This window comes from Perca fluviatilis, chromosome 14 (assembly GCF_010015445.1).
Source record: "Perca fluviatilis chromosome 14, GENO_Pfluv_1.0, whole genome shotgun sequence".
NCBI lineage: Eukaryota > Metazoa > Chordata > Actinopteri > Perciformes > Percidae > Perca > Perca fluviatilis.
The window spans coordinates 19,512,028-19,527,705 of record NC_053125.1 but is presented as its reverse complement, the minus strand read 5'-3'; the positions used below and the strand labels follow the sequence as shown (position 1 = coordinate 19,527,705).

At 37.2% G+C, this 15,678-nt stretch overlaps 1 protein-coding gene across 1 annotated transcript; it reads left to right on the top strand.

The window, feature by feature from the left end:
• The first annotated feature begins 3,715 nt into the window (after window positions 1–3,715).
• LOC120572474 (high affinity immunoglobulin gamma Fc receptor I-like) lies at window positions 3,716–15,678 on the top strand. Its single transcript, XM_039821810.1, has 12 exons — window positions 3,716–3,794; window positions 4,964–5,065; window positions 5,201–5,227; window positions 5,393–5,659; window positions 6,066–6,320; window positions 6,584–6,847; window positions 13,093–13,194; window positions 13,321–13,336; window positions 13,981–14,060; window positions 14,213–14,263; window positions 14,740–14,799; window positions 15,196–15,678. The coding sequence occupies exons 1-12, from the start codon at window positions 3,731–3,733 to the stop codon at window positions 15,201–15,203; spliced, it is 1,296 nt and encodes a 431-aa protein (XP_039677744.1). The 5' UTR covers window positions 3,716–3,730; the 3' UTR covers window positions 15,204–15,678.

Sequence of the window (15,678 nt, the reverse complement as noted above, 5' to 3'; positions counted from 1 at the left end):
GACTACAACTTCACTCATACACCAAAACATGTCAAAAGAAAAATATGTGTAAAACCTCAGCTGAAAATTAAAGGTCAAACATGTTTTTTTAAATTCAATTTAATTCAAGATAAATAAATAGCAGTAACTGCAGGTGACTAACACTAGTTACTACTTCTACTATATAGCTCTCAGCTTTATATACAAAGTTACAGAATTCAGCTTTAAGCTATATGAATGTGACATGAGGATTGATATAAAAATACTCTACTGACTGCAATTTGTGCACTTGTAATTCCTGTATAATAAAATATACATATATACAAAAGCAAAACACCCTTTTGTGCTGAGATCCAGACAGAATTACATCCACATTTGTTATGATCAGCTTTGATTTACAGTATGATAGAAGTGTATGTCGGATATTTGAATATTTGTCTTGTTGCTGCCAAGACTGCTTAAACATGAATATAGTTTTTGAATGTTGTCTAATGTTTTTGCCTCTGTTGATGATGCAATTCTATTCATATACCAGAAACAAACCAATATTTAAAAAAAGTAAAACCAGGGATATGAAGATTTAAGTGCTCTGTTGTACATTATTTCATAAAATGTACTTGATGAAGCGGCATTGGTCATTAATTATGATCAACGCTGTTCCCAGTTACACCTCAAAATAAGCAGTTATCTTTACTTAATTTTGTTTTTAAATACATTCAAAATTTGAGATGCCCATGTTTTAAAGCAACAGAATGCAAGTAGGGTAAAATCAGAAGCTGATCATTAAAAATACAGAAACAAACTATAGCGTGAGTTTGCTCTGTTGTGTAACTGATTCCATTTACAGTAAGAAAAGCAAGAAGCCAACACACTGCTGGTAACCGTGAGTGTGCAAGAACTAAACTTCCTCAGTTCCTCTTCACACATACAGAGAGGTGTTACTGTGAAAGCCATATTACACTTTTTCTTATTGCTAAACAACCGTGGGCACAACTCTAACCACAGTCTGCACAGCAGCAGTTCATGTGGACCAAACTCTAGTTTGTTTTTCATTGCTTGAACACAGTTTTCAAAACTCTACAGACTTATCCCATGGCTTCAACCACAACGTGCACAACACTGTAGATTTACAGCACTTTGTTCAAATGCTAACACACTGCTGTCAAAACTGTTAACCACGCATTCAAAATAGTATGGATTTACGCCTGGTGCATTTCAAACACTGATGATTGGAATGGTGTCTTGTTTTAGACTTGTTAGTGAACACATACTGTATATACAGTATATAGGGAGAGCTCTTTTGGGAAATAAAGAACCACCAAATAAGAATGAAACAGTTATACATTGTACTATTTGAGAGAAACAGTGAACAGGTAAAAGAGCAAAGATACCAATATGTCCAGGTAAGATATCTGAGGTTACATACACAGTTGTGAAAACGTGAAAAACACTACCTTTATTATAGTAAGACTGCGCACTTATTTTTTTTTTTTTAGAAATTAATGGAGGTGGAAGCAATGGAAACACCACACTCATTTGTATTTAGAGATGATGCAGATGCATGACAAGAGATGACATCCAATTTTCATTGTTATTACGTATCTTTAATTTTTAACCTTTTTTCCAGTCATTACATATCTATTGAAGCAAACTGCTGATATTCATTCCTTTTTGTTTCCTAAAAAAACTGGTATGTTATAAAATAAAAATTTTCAGAATTTCACTCTTAAAAGAAACTATTGAGTAGTGTGAAGTCACTAAAATTATTCAAACTGTAAAGAAGAAAATGAGTTGTAATTTCTGTAGTGGTGTTTGATGCTAGTGTTTTTACTCTCATTGTGTTCTGAGTGACAGTGTGTGTTATCTCGATGATGATGGTTCATATCGTTTGGCTGCACTGAGCCTGTTTTGAGACGTGTGTGAAGAGTTGTGTTGCCAGGAATGAGTTCTGCAGGTGATGTGAACTGTTTAGCTCAGGTGACTGTTGTTAATGCAGACTGTAGTTAGAGTTTTGCACATGTGGCTTCAGTTGTGACCACTGTCGTTTAGCAATAAAAAAAAACTGTAAGATATAGTTGACACCACTGCTACTAAGTTTAGGCTACACACTACCGTCTGAAAGAATGCTGTTTAATCTAAAGATTTTGAGGTGGCAAAAACAAGTTACAACACACTGCTCTCTATTTCTCTCTCTCTATTTCACAATCTGCTTAATCTAATACAAATGTGAAGAACATGCTTTATTTTTACATTTAAATGAATGGTATGAAAATACTTGAATCAGCATGACACTCAGGGCCAAACATACATGGGGAGAGAAATATTAAAATAAGCCTATGAACCCGGGTTTTACATATGTAGTTTTGGCCTTTATTGAAATATGATACATTTTTACCCTCTGACTTCATTGCAAAAATCTTACAGTTAGTGGTATTGATGAATTTTCTGTTACATATAAGCTGTGGTGAAAAAGTCCTGAAAGCATTCAGTATTGTATGGGAGGCTGACTGTGGATAAGAAAATAGAATGCATGCTGTTGATTTTTAATCCTGGTTGACTGTAGCAGAGCCCTGATTGGTGCTCAGAGAAAGGATCAGTCTTAAAGCTGCAGTAGGTAAGATTGTGAAGAGCCAAGACTTTGCCAACAAATTTGAACATCGACAACTTCTCAGTCCCTCCCCCCTTTCTGCTGAAGCCCAAACCGTCTCCTAAGCCCCTCCCACACAAGGGAGTTTGACAGAAATGCCGGCATGTCAGACAGACAACATTTTCAATAACTAAACACTAACACAACGTTAACTTTACTCACCAACCGTAAAACGATGCTAACTAGCAGGCTACCGTTATCCATTTCAGCATCATATCAGACCGACCACTGTGCTAACGTTACTATCATCCTCACCAACGTAGCTTTGTGGACTTTTGACTACTAATAACCAAGTGAAAGATAAATCATTCATGGTAATTATGTTACCTGTTGAGAGGAAATGTGGCTACGTCTGCATCGTTCTTCAGATCTTTAAAATCCTGCAGCCACGCCACCTCTGAAAAGCTACTCCATTATTCACCGGAGTTTTGAAAAACTTTTCTGCAGCTCGTGCGCGGGGAGGGGGGAGGGGAGAACGCTATATATGCGTGTGCCTGAGCAGTGATTGACAGGCAGATAGACCCCCTGTGGCCCTGATTGGAGAAAATCGACCGGGAGCGGTGGAATTTTGCCAATGGCACTACAGGCTGTAGGAGGTGCCAGAGGAGCTGTCTTTCTTCTTTTTTTTACATAATTCATGTAGTTCTACTGGAACATAGGGTCAGTTTCAGCAAATAAGACAGAAAGTTAGTTTTATAAGACTTACCTACTGCATCTTAAAATATGCACTAAAATATAATAAATGTAACAAGAAACATGCATTGTACTGTTTTTACATTCAAGATGAGAGTTGTACCAACTCAGTGATCTAAGACACCAAAGTTTTAAAGTGTAAATTGCAGGTTAAATTTTTCATGAAGTTAAGCAATGTGTTTATTAAACATAACGATTAGAGCCGCCCACCATTGTTTTTATAACAAAATGCTGAATTTAATATGAAAACTTGGTACTTTTTACAGTGGTTTTAAGCACTCCCCCTCCCTTCCACTAGGCGGAGTATGACGTCATAAGTGGGACTCCAAGAGTCTAACGGCTAGTAGGCTAGCAGTTATATTGGAGACCTAGCTAGCTAGCAAAAATGGTAAACTATTGTGTTTGTGCGGGATGTACGAGTACATCAGAAACAGGGCAGAGGGTCCACTAGGACAAACGGCTGATTGGTGCCTGGGTGAGGTTTGTGGCTACGAAGTGGGCTGATTTTACTGCTGCCTCTGGGACCCACTCTCTCCGCTGCTGCGCTGTGGCGCTGTGGCTCGGTGTGTGTGTGTGTGTGTGTGTGTGTGTGTGTGGCCGAGTGTGTGTGTGAGAGACGGCTGGCCAGCGAGGTTGTCAGGTGCTTGTTGAGTTAACTCTGAAAAGACAGTTGACCACAGGTTCCCGTTAATCTTATGATGGACATGTGTTGTGATATTTAAACAAACGATCCGTCAACGGCGAAATAAAAGCTTCTTATTTACGAGAGCGGTCTGAGAGACCTCCGGTTTACAGCGGGGTGTGTGTGTGTGTGTGTGTGTGTGTGTGTGAGTGAGAGAGCGGTCTGAGAGACCTCCGGTTTACAGCAGTGTGTCCGAGCGAGACTGTCCGAGCGACGAGCCAGTGGCCGGGGCAGGCGCTGCTGGTTGTCGCGTTACTTTACAGAGCTTCTCAACTCCGAAAACTTTGAAGCAAATTGTCAATTTAGCACCGATTTTCGCAAGACAGCCTATATTCGAAATCTAAACAGTTAATTTCTCGCCCAAAACGTTGTCAGAAGTGAATTTAGCGATGAATAAGATGGCGAAAATGGATAAAATTGTCCTGTTGTTGGCCTGTCTATGTACCTGCTATGGGTTGCTACTCCCTCTTATGACGTCATCACCCAGTTACTGTAAAAAACATGCTACCTTTGAAGAAACCCCAATAAATGTTATTTTAACGCATTTTAAGAAAGAAATGTTTTAATATGTACATATTGAGCAATTTATTTACACATTAATTGGTTGTGGTGGTTAACCTGCACTTTACACTTTAAACATCACACATTATTCTGGAGTGTTAGAAGAACAAACAGGATGTTCTCTACATGCATACAAAGATATGTTTACAACCCACATCACAATACAGGCAATATGGTTGCAAGAGTAGTGGGCTTCATATGCCTTTTAATATACTTTATTATTTTTTTACATACACATATTAATGCAACATTAAGGGTTACAGGTATGTATGTTTATGAGATTATATTATTCAATTCAATGGTCTTATTTCTTAGATGTACAAAACATATCCTGTGGTCAAATCCAAGGGGGAAGGAAGGGAAAGCAGAAGTTGAATAAAACTTCCGATCCAATGTTGCAGGTGTTACACAAAATCAACGCATTTCCCAGAAGCAGAGTAACAGAATGTCGGTGCTGGATGTGAACATGAGACACACTGTGCTCTGTGTGCTGGGGTTATTCTGTGAGTACTGATCAGTGACTTTCTCTGTTTAAATCATAGTTACCATTGATAACACTTGTTAAATGTCTGAGGTTATTATGTATTTGATAGTTTCTGTCAGTTTGATGTCTGATGAGATTTCAAACTTTATTTTAGCACTCCTCTACCGTGGACATGCTCAAGGTAATTGTATAATTTTATTTCTTTTTATATATTCACTCATGACAAATCACCATCTGCATCACTTTCCACCACATCCTCTTTCTGTGTTCTGTTTTGCCAGTGTATGATAAATACACTGAATAAAAAGAAAAGCCTTTTTACTCTGTATCTTGTGTTGGTTTCTAGATGCTGTGTTGACCATTGAACCAAACTGGTCCACTTTTTTTACCGAAGAGTCTGTTACCTTCATATGTGACATGAGGGAAGGAGAAGACACAGACTGGCAATACTCATTCTTGATGGATGGTCGAGTATTTGTCTCCAACTCAAATAAGAGATATACTTTAGAACCACTAGTTATAGGTTACAGTGGTGAATACCAGTGCTTTGGTGATCACAAAATCTCGCCACCTTTTAGAAAAGAAAGTAATAAATTCTCTCTAACTGTATCAGGTAAGTTTTACCACCATGACCAACTTTACAACTTATTTATTAAGAGCCTTGTTGATATGATTACCCTGTTTGGCAAAGTGCTAATATATAATGTATAAATGTTGTTAATCTAGTGTAAAAACTAGTTTAAGATTCTTAAAATTTGACCACTGGTGCTGTATATGAAGCTGTGTAACTGTGTAATCATGTACTTTGTGTAAATGACCAATGATCACATAATCATGAGAACTAAAATAAGAAGAAAGATGGGCAGGGGTCAGCTGTTCACATCATGTAATGATAATGATGATATAAATTCAAAATATATTGAAAATATTAATCGCTGATACTTTTTAAACATTTGTTAATATTATATGTTAATTTAATTGAGCTCATTTAGTAAAACAAGGTATGACCTTTGTTACAGACAAAGATGTGATCCTGGAAACTCCTGCATCCACTTTGTTTGAAGGAGAATCAGTGACTCTGCGCTGTAGACATCGTACTCAGACAGAGGAGAAGAATGCTGTCTTCTACAAAGACGGATCACCTATTCAAATAGACACAAACCACCAGTCACTGATAATATCAAAAAACACAGTTCAAGTAAAATCAGATGGGAGCTCTTACACGTGTAAATTTGAGGAGGAAGAATCCGAACCAATAAAACTGAAAATGGAACGTAAGTAGTTTTTATACTAAGGCAGGCATTCCAAGAGTGAAGCAAAGTGATGATTTCTCTGCATTATAGTAGAGACACTGAAAACTTAACAAAGGGAAAAAGAGAATGATTAAATAAGTTATGTATTATTTCTTACAATTAGTTGTAGCACCACCAAGGATGCTGGATGAAAATGTATTATTCATATGAATTATCTTTCAAACTGGACTAAGTCACAGGGACAATAATTACTACTTTTTATGTCTTTGTTCTAAATGAAACAGCCCAACCAAAGGCCCAACTGAGCAAAGACGTTTCAGCAGAGGGCAGTGTGACCCTGACCTGCTCTGTGAACCCATCATCATTATTATCATCATCATCTGGTTGGAAATACTTCTGGTACAGAGGAGAGAAAGCCTCTGAACCCCTGACCTCACAAGATGTTCTTCTCTCAAATGAAACAATCAGGGTCTCAGTAGGAGGAGTCTACTGGTGCAGAGGAGGAAGAGGAGAGCCTGTTTACTACACAGAGTACAGCGACCCAGTCGGTAAAGCAAATACAGTGCTTTGCGAAAGTATTCGGCCCCCTTGAACTTTTCGACCTTTTGCCACATTTCAGGCCTCAAACATAAAGATATAAAACTGTAATTTTTTGTGAAGAATCAACAACAAGTGGGACACAATCATGAAGTGGAACGAAATGTATTGGATATTTCAAACCTTTTAAACAAATAAAAAACTGAAATATTGGGCAAAATTATTCAGCCCCCTTAAGTTAATACTTTGTAGCGCCACCTTTTGCTGCGATTACAGCTGTAAGTCGCTTGGGGTATGTCTCTATCAGTTTTGCACATCGAGAGACTGACATTTTTGCCCATTCCTCCTTGCAAAACAGCTCGAGCTCAGTGAGGTTGGATGGAGAGCGTTTGTGAACAGCAGTTTTCAGTTCTTTCCACAGATTCTCGATTGGATTCAGGTCTGGACTTTGACTTGGCCATTCTAACACCTGGATATGTTTATTTGTGAACCATTCCATTGTAGATTTTGCTTTATGTTTTGGATCATTGTCTTGTTGGAAGACAAATCTCCGTCCCAGTCTCAGGTCTTTTGCAGACTCCATCAGGTTTTCTTCCAGAATGGTCCTGTATTTGGCTCCATCCATCTTCCCATCAATTTTGACCATCTTCCCTGTCCCTGCTAAAGAAAAGCAGGCCCAAACCATGATGCTGCCACCACCATGTTTGACAGTGGGGATGGTGTGTTCAGGGTGATGAGCTGTGTTGCTTTTACGCCAAACATAACGTTTTGCATTGTTGCCAAAAAGTTCGATTTTGGTTTCATCTGACCACAGCACCTTCTTCCACATGTTTGGTGTGTCTCCCAGGTGGCTTTTGGCAAACTTTAAACGACACTTTTTATGGATATCTTTAAGAAATGGCTTTCTTCTTGCCACTCTTCCATAAAGGCCAGATTTGTGCAGTATACGACTGATTGTTGTCCTATGGACAGAGTCTCCCACCTCAGCTGTAGATCTCTGCAGTTCATCCAGAGTGATCATGGGCCTCTTGGCTGCATCTCTGATCAGTCTTCTCATTGTATGAGCTGAAAGTTTAGAGGGACGGCGGGTCTTCGTAGATTTGTAGTGGTCTGATACTCCTTCCATTTCAATATTATCGCTTGCACAGTGCTCCTTGGGATGTTTAAAGCTTGGGAAATCTTTTTGTATCCAAATCCGGCTTTAAACTTCTCCACAACAGTATCTCGGACCTGCCTGGTGTGTTCCTTGTTCTTCATGATGCTCTCTGCGCTTTACACGGACCTCTGAGACTATCACAGAGCAGGTGCATTTATACGGAGACTTGATTACACACAGCTGGATTCTATTTATCATCATTAGTCATTTAGGTCAACATTGGATCATTCTGAGATCCTCACTGAACTTCTGGAGAGAGTTTGCTGCACTGAAAGTAAAGGGGCTGAATAATTTTGCACGCCCACTTTTTCAGTTTTTTATTTGTTAAAAAAGTTTGAAATAGCCAATGAATTTCGTTCCACTTCATAATTGGGACCCACTTGTTGTTGATTCTTCACAAAAAATTACAGTTTTATATCTTTATGTTTGAGGCCTGAAATGTGGCAAAAGGTCGAAACGTTCAAGGGGGCCGAATACTTTCGCAAGGCACTGTAGTTGATATTTATTGAAAGATTTCTGTTACAGGATATACAATCCGCTATTCCAGACTCTAAAAACACAGAAAAAAAATATAATATAATATGATATTCACATTTTAACATCTTATTTTCATAAAACACATTAATTTCATAATTAAAGTTTTCTAACAATTCATAAATAAATTACATAAATTACTGACAAGTTTTATAATTATACATTACATCCAGGGTTCGAAATGACTTAGGACTCTTGGGGGGTCCCCTAAAATGTAATTATAAAAAATACTGAAGACTACCTTTGACATATTTTGAAGGTGGGATAATGGTCTTGGGATGTTTTTCATGGTTTGGGCTAGTCCCAGTATTGTAGTGGTGTCTGGAGAAGTGGATTGGCTATAATCTAACAGGTAACCCTCTAATTCTGGAGCAACAAAGTTACAGCACCTTATATAAATCCCTGACATGACAAAGTGGATAACAGGTCATTCTTTCCTTGAGCAAGGAAGTTAACTAAGTTACCTAAATCCACCAGGTGTACTCATTATGGCAGCACCATGCACCTTCAAAGGGTTTGATCAAATACAAATGGCATTTCTCATCCCTTAAGTTAATGGAATTTGTAAAACAACTAGCCGCTGGATTGAATAATAATGATGTCTATAAAGACTGTACCTACATTAGATGGTTTACTTTGTTTTAAAGTAGTCAATCTATAACCTGAACTAAAATTTAATAATAATGTAATAACTATAACAATAACTTATTTCACCAGTAAATTGCTGTTTAACCCCAGATGGGAAAAGGGTATTTTACAAATACTGTGAATGCACCACGAGGCTACCTGTTTTAAGTGAATGCACCGTCTGTGTTGTTTAATTCCGACAACGGCAGCTGCGAGTGAATGCACCGTCTGTGTTGTTTAATTCCGACAACGTCAGCTGCAAGTGAACGCACCGTCTGTGTTGTTTAACTCCGACCATATAAACATACTGTATATCTATGAATTGCGACAACGGCAGCTGCTGCGCTGCAGAGCAGACTGTTACATCGCGCTGTTGAAGTCCTCCACAGTGAAATACAGTCACACTTTACACTGTTTAACGTTAGCTGTCAGCACTTTACCGGTGTTTAATCCAGCTGCTAGCTAAAGGTAGGCTAACGTTACATGCTGTCAGGTGTAGTGTAAAGTCAAGCACCGAAATGAGGCACCGAAACTTTCGTTCTTATTCGGTCTCGTTACTACCGTTTACGTCGGCACCAGTTCCCTATTGGCACCGAGTTTCGGTACCCAACCCTACTGGACAGTTAGGTTGTTATGCTAGCTTTGAATAACTATCTAGTCTAACTGCTATATGTCTGCTGTTAGCTGACAGATTATTTGGCTTCATACCTATGCTTCATACACATACAGCTAGCAAGAAACGTTGACAAACGCACTCTAATCATTACGTTACACTGGGTATCTAAGTTAGTTAATGCAACTTTTGATATAGGAACACCAACTCCAAATATTTTACTATAATAAGCAATTATTATGGAGATGTAAACACATTATCGAAGCACTTACAGGATTTTCATTAGGGATTTCACTCTTTGTGAGGCTTCGTTTTTGCCGCGTTCAACAATAACATACGTGTCTGCGCCATAGACTGTACTGTATGCGCCGGAGGACCACAACAACAATCTGTGATGCTATTAGCTGCCCTGATTGCTGCCCAATCGCGCTAGGAAATAAATAAATAATTGTTATAAATATAAAAACGTCACTAAAGACCTATAATTTTCACAATCATTTTTAATGTTAAAAATATTTGTCGGGGACCCCCCAAAATCTAAAAATAAATTCTTATAGGGGGTCCCTAATGACTTATGGGTCCGGGACCCCCCCAGACCTCCCTCATTTCGAACCCTGATTACATCTTTTGGCAGGCAAAATGCCTCCAACCTATTCTTAAAGGAATTAATAGAAGTGGACCGCACCACTTCTTCTGGAAGCTCGTTCCATGATTTTACCGCACTGAGTGTGAAAAAGTTCTTTCTCTTTTCAGTCAGGCATGTTCTAGGGTAAAGTTTTAAAGAATTCCCTCGTGTCTTATACCTATTGTTCCAAAACTGAAAGATAGGCTCAACTGTTACATCATATATTCCCTGTACAAGCTTATACACCTGAATCATATCACCTCTGTATCTCCTAAATATGAAAGTCTGTAAACTTAATTTCCTCAATCTATCTTCATAAGACATATTTTTCATTCCTGGAATTAATTTAGTAGCTCTTCTCTGGACCCTTTCAATTTTGTCTACATATTTTATTTTTATATGGACACCAGACTGAGCTTGCATATTCAAGATGGGATCTTACCAGGGATTTGTACAATGGTAAAAATATATCCTTGCATACATTTTAAAAAGTTCTTTTTATTATTGCATTCATAGATGTTGCTTTTTTAACTTTTTCAGAAATATGTGAGTGAATTCAAGTGAACCATCCACCACAACACCTACGTCCTTCTCCTCTTGTACAGGAGCAACCACTATATCCCCAACTACATAATTGGCCAAAATGTCTTTTTTTCCCCAATATGTACATTTTTCCACTTTTCGGGGTTAATTTCTAATAGCCACTGGCCACACCATTTGCCCATACTACATAGATCTTCTTGAAGATGGGCTCGGTCTGTGTCACTTGTTATTATTCTGAAAATTTTAGTATCACCCGCAAAAAGGTATACATCAGACTGTATCATATCTGGCAGATCATTTATATATATGTTACAACCCAGTCTAGGGGTGCCTAGGACAAACATGAAAAGGCCCCATCTTCCCCGTCTCCCAAGTAGCCACAAACAATTATTTGTTTGAATATCAGAAAAACTTTTATTTTACAAAAAAAAGAAAATATATAGATAAACATATAGATATAGGTAAATTATACAAGGTATCAGGGTGGCCTACCACCAAAATAACAAATGATCATGTCTAGGAGATAAGAAACTGACCTAACAAACAAAATGGCAAAAAGAATACAAAAAAATAACCTCCCTAACTAATTAAACAGGAGAAAACAAGATTAACACACCAGGCAGTCCACCCTTACTATTCAAAAGAAACGGTACCTAATCTAAAACAAGGTTGAACAAAGGCAGAAGTGTGGCTGGTTGGGAGATGAGGAGGATGAGAAATGCCTGCTGCCAGCAGTTGGCCGCCATCTTTGCTCCTTATATATCAGGTGGTTTCCCCAGCTGCAGCCAATCACAGGTTCGGGCATGAAAGCTTTCCACCAATTATCTCCCGGCTATGGCACACACCTATTTGCATGTGAAATTAAAAACAAGAGAAAAAACACAGGGCACACACAGCAGGCTAAAGAAAAAATATGACCACAGTCATAACAATATATTACAAAGAGAACAAGGCCCAAGACTGATCCCTGTGGGACTCCAGATGTTATCGGCTTCCAATCTGAGGTGGCACCATTCACTACCACCTGCTGTTTTCTATTGTGCAAAAAATCCTGTATCCAATAAATAACTCTGTTGTCTAAACAATAGGATTTTAACTTTGATAACAGTCTTTTATGAGGAACAGTATCAAAGGCTTTTTGAAAGTCCATATATATACACAGTCAACTGTCTGTCCTCTATCCAAAGCTTGTGACCATTTGTCAAGAACTGTGAGTAACTGAAGAGAGGTTGACCGCCCGGATATGAAGCCATATTGTTTACTACTAAATAATGTATTACTTTTCATATGGTTTAACTATATATGTCCTTATCAAATTTTCCATTGTCACAACTGACATCAAACTAACTGGTCGATAATTTCCCGCTAGAGATTTATTTCCTTTTTTTTTTTTTAAATTGCACTAATTTGAGCCTCTTTCCAGTCATTTCGTAAAACTGAATCCTCTAATGATTTGTTAAATAGTCCGGTTAACGGTTCAGCAATCTCAATCGCCAGTTCCTTCAAAATCCTAGGGTGTATCAAATCCGGTCCAGGGGATTTATATACATACATTTTCTGTAAAAGACGTTTTATGTCTTCAGTTGTTATTTTTATTTGTAGATTTTCTGTTTGCTGAACATCCAACCTTGGTACGTCGGGTATCTGCCCGTCAGGCTCTTCAACAAATACTCTGCAGTATTCTGAAAATATATCTGCCTTTTTTATCTGTTTTTATAGAATTAGTATTATTCTGATTACAATATAGATCACCCACTGCTGTTTTTATTTCTGTACTTTTATTTATGTAGTTCCATATAACCTTTGGTTTATATTTAGATTGCTTGGCTAATTCCTCTTCATATTTTTGTTTTAAATTTTGCGTTCGCATCCTCACAATGTTTCGAACTTTCCGGTAAGCCTGCTGTATTTCTGGTCTTCTACTTTGTAATGCTTTCCTTCCAAGATTATTTTTTTCTTTGATTTTTGTTTTTGTAATGTCGTCTAATGGAAAGGAATATTTTTTACTATTATGAGACCTCATTTTACCAAAAGGTACAAACTCTATTCCCTTCAACTTAGACTTTATTAATACCAATTTTCTGTATTCTATTTTCTGTATTCTATTCTATATTACTGAATGTTATGCTTGATGTTTAACCTTTTCTATTTTTTTCAGAAATCTCTCCATTTCCTGTGTTGTTGGTTGTTGGGCTGGTTGGTGGAGTTTTACTGATTCTTCTCCTGCTGCTGTTTCTGTATCGCTACAGAAAGTCAAACGGTGAGATGGTTTCCTTCTGACGTTAGATTGATTCTGATCTAATTACCTGTCCTGTAGTGACAATACAACATTATGCAATACAAAACAATGTAACAGAAATTGTCTTTTTGTGTTTTCTTTTTACAGATTCATGCTTCAGCAGGTTGGTACAACACTCTCTTCTCTGATTCTGAACATAACAGCAACACATCACATATTCCTTATTAAATCCAAAGGATTGACTTCCAGTGGTGGAATGTAACTAAGTACATTAACTCAAGTACTGTACCCAGGTACAAATGTTGAGGTACTTGTACTTTACTTGAGTCTTTTCTTTTGATGCCACTTTTACTTCTACTTCACTACATTTCAGATAGAAATGTTGTACTTTTTATTCCACTGCAATCATCTGACAGATTTAGTTACTAGTTACTTTCCATATTAAGATTTTTGCACACAAAACACATGAAGTTTATAAAATCTGATGTTTTATTATAAATCAAACTACCCAACAATATAACAACCCACAAGTCCAGCTTAAATGATTAGACCATTAAACACACAACAGTTTGGATCGTTTCCAGTTTCTAAAATGGGAGGATTTTTCCTCATTGAGTACTTTTACTTTTAATACTTGAAGTAAATTTTTCTGATGATACTTAAAAAAATTTACTTAAGTAATATTTTCAACGCAGGACTTTTACTTGTAACAGAATATTTTTACAGTGTGGTATTAGTACTTTTACTTAAGTAAACGATCTGAATACTTCTTCCACCATTGTTGACTTCATGTTTCTGTCCCACCAGGTCTCAGAGCACCAATCAGAGCCCTGCTACAGACCACATGACCAACCAGGTGGAAGCTCAATACGCTTCTCTTCTCCATGGTCAGCCTCAATCCTGAATAACTTCACGATTTATCATTAGTTCTAAGCCTAACATTTACATTTCTGGTGATCTCTTTTAGAAAAGTATAGAATTCACATAATGGGATTAAAATGATCAATATGACCGTAGTTTGATTTTCACTGCTCTGTAGGTGATGCTTGTCTCTATGAAACAATCAAAGGCCCTGAAGAACCTGGACATGGTACAGTAAATACTTTGTTTGCTTGTTTGTTTTTTTAAATTTTCCAAGACCAAAAAGACAATGACAAATATATAATTCACAAGATACATTAAAGCCATGCATATAACATTCACATTGAATACTCATATTCATGTAACACAAACACTACACAGTCAAGTTGTTGCTCTATTGTATTGTTCATATATTCTCCTATAAATACTATGTGTTTTACACAGAAGAGTTACAAGTACTAGAACAAGATGATTAATGATTGATTGACGATCCCTTACGTTTAAAAAATATCTATTTCAAATTAATCTAGGGATGTCTCATATTCTTTGATTGAGCTTAAAATACTCACTTGCTAAGACGGCTGAGTACTTTGTTTGATTTAGTGAGAACTACATGCAATAGTTGGGACAATTATGTAGGCCAGCAGTGCCTAAATAAAGTTCAGGAAGTTGTCTTTTCATGCATCCATCTGATCCTTCTAACAGGGAGGAATAAAGAACCAGAGGACAGCCTTTACTCCAATGTGACGATAGGATCAGCTGCAGGTACAGTCAAGTACAACGGACTGTACTACGTATAAATATTCTATATAATGAGTTTGTATTGGCTGCTGTGCTGCCTGACACAGTGTAGTTCTTTAACACTGGCATTGAGAGTGCACTGCAACACATACAGTAAATAGAGGCTTTTAGACTTTTGGGGATTTTCATGTTTGTCTGTTTCATATACTGTACAGCATGTTGCTTTCCAGACATGATTGATTTAATAAATATGACACAAATCAGATTATTAAATCTGACCTTTACATCTCATCTCACACAGATTAGTTGGCACCACAATAGAGATGTATTCAATAGAATTTTGTAACATGAGTAAAATGTCATAAAGCACCCTTTTTCTCAAATAACCTTAAATCTCTTTTTCCTTTGGTTTTCTTCTAGCTCAATAAAGACATCTGAGGACAAAACCAATGGAATGGGTGACAACTTATAGGACCACATTGTTGTTTAAGCAGTATTTGCAACTTAAATAAAAAGTGTGATTATTGTGTGCATCTCTGCTATTAGACATTATTTTGTACAGTTAACCTTATAGCAGATCACTGAAAGGAAATACATCATATGGCTTTAATCTTTTGTTGTAATTGGTGAAAAGCCTATGGAGTTTTACATAAAATAATTAAATATTTATATTGAGTTTTTATGTCCTGTATTTCTTCTTTGGTAAACTGTCCCTCTGTTTTTTAAAGCTCCTATACTTCGAATGGATGGTGTCTCCAAAAGCAGCAAAAATAATCTGTTTGAAATATTTGGGCTTCATGTGATAGTTCAGCTACAAAGTCAGCATCTCTTTCATTGATGATGAAAAAGCTTTACACATTCATAATATTGGATTTCAAAAGAAATAAATCCTTTTGCACACAG

Bases quoted from the DNA above. Each gene is read 5' to 3' on its own strand.
- LOC120572474 (XM_039821810.1), top strand. From the start codon at position 3,731: ATGTACGAGTACATCAGAAACAGGGCAGAGGGTCCACTAGGACAAACG. The intron at 3,795-4,963 runs GTGAGGTTTGTG...CCAATGTTGCAG, and splicing joins AACGGCTGATTGGTGCCTGG to GTGTTACACAAAATCAACGC. The intron at 14,061-14,212 runs GTCAGCCTCAAT...ACTGCTCTGTAG, and splicing joins ATACGCTTCTCTTCTCCATG to GTGATGCTTGTCTCTATGAA.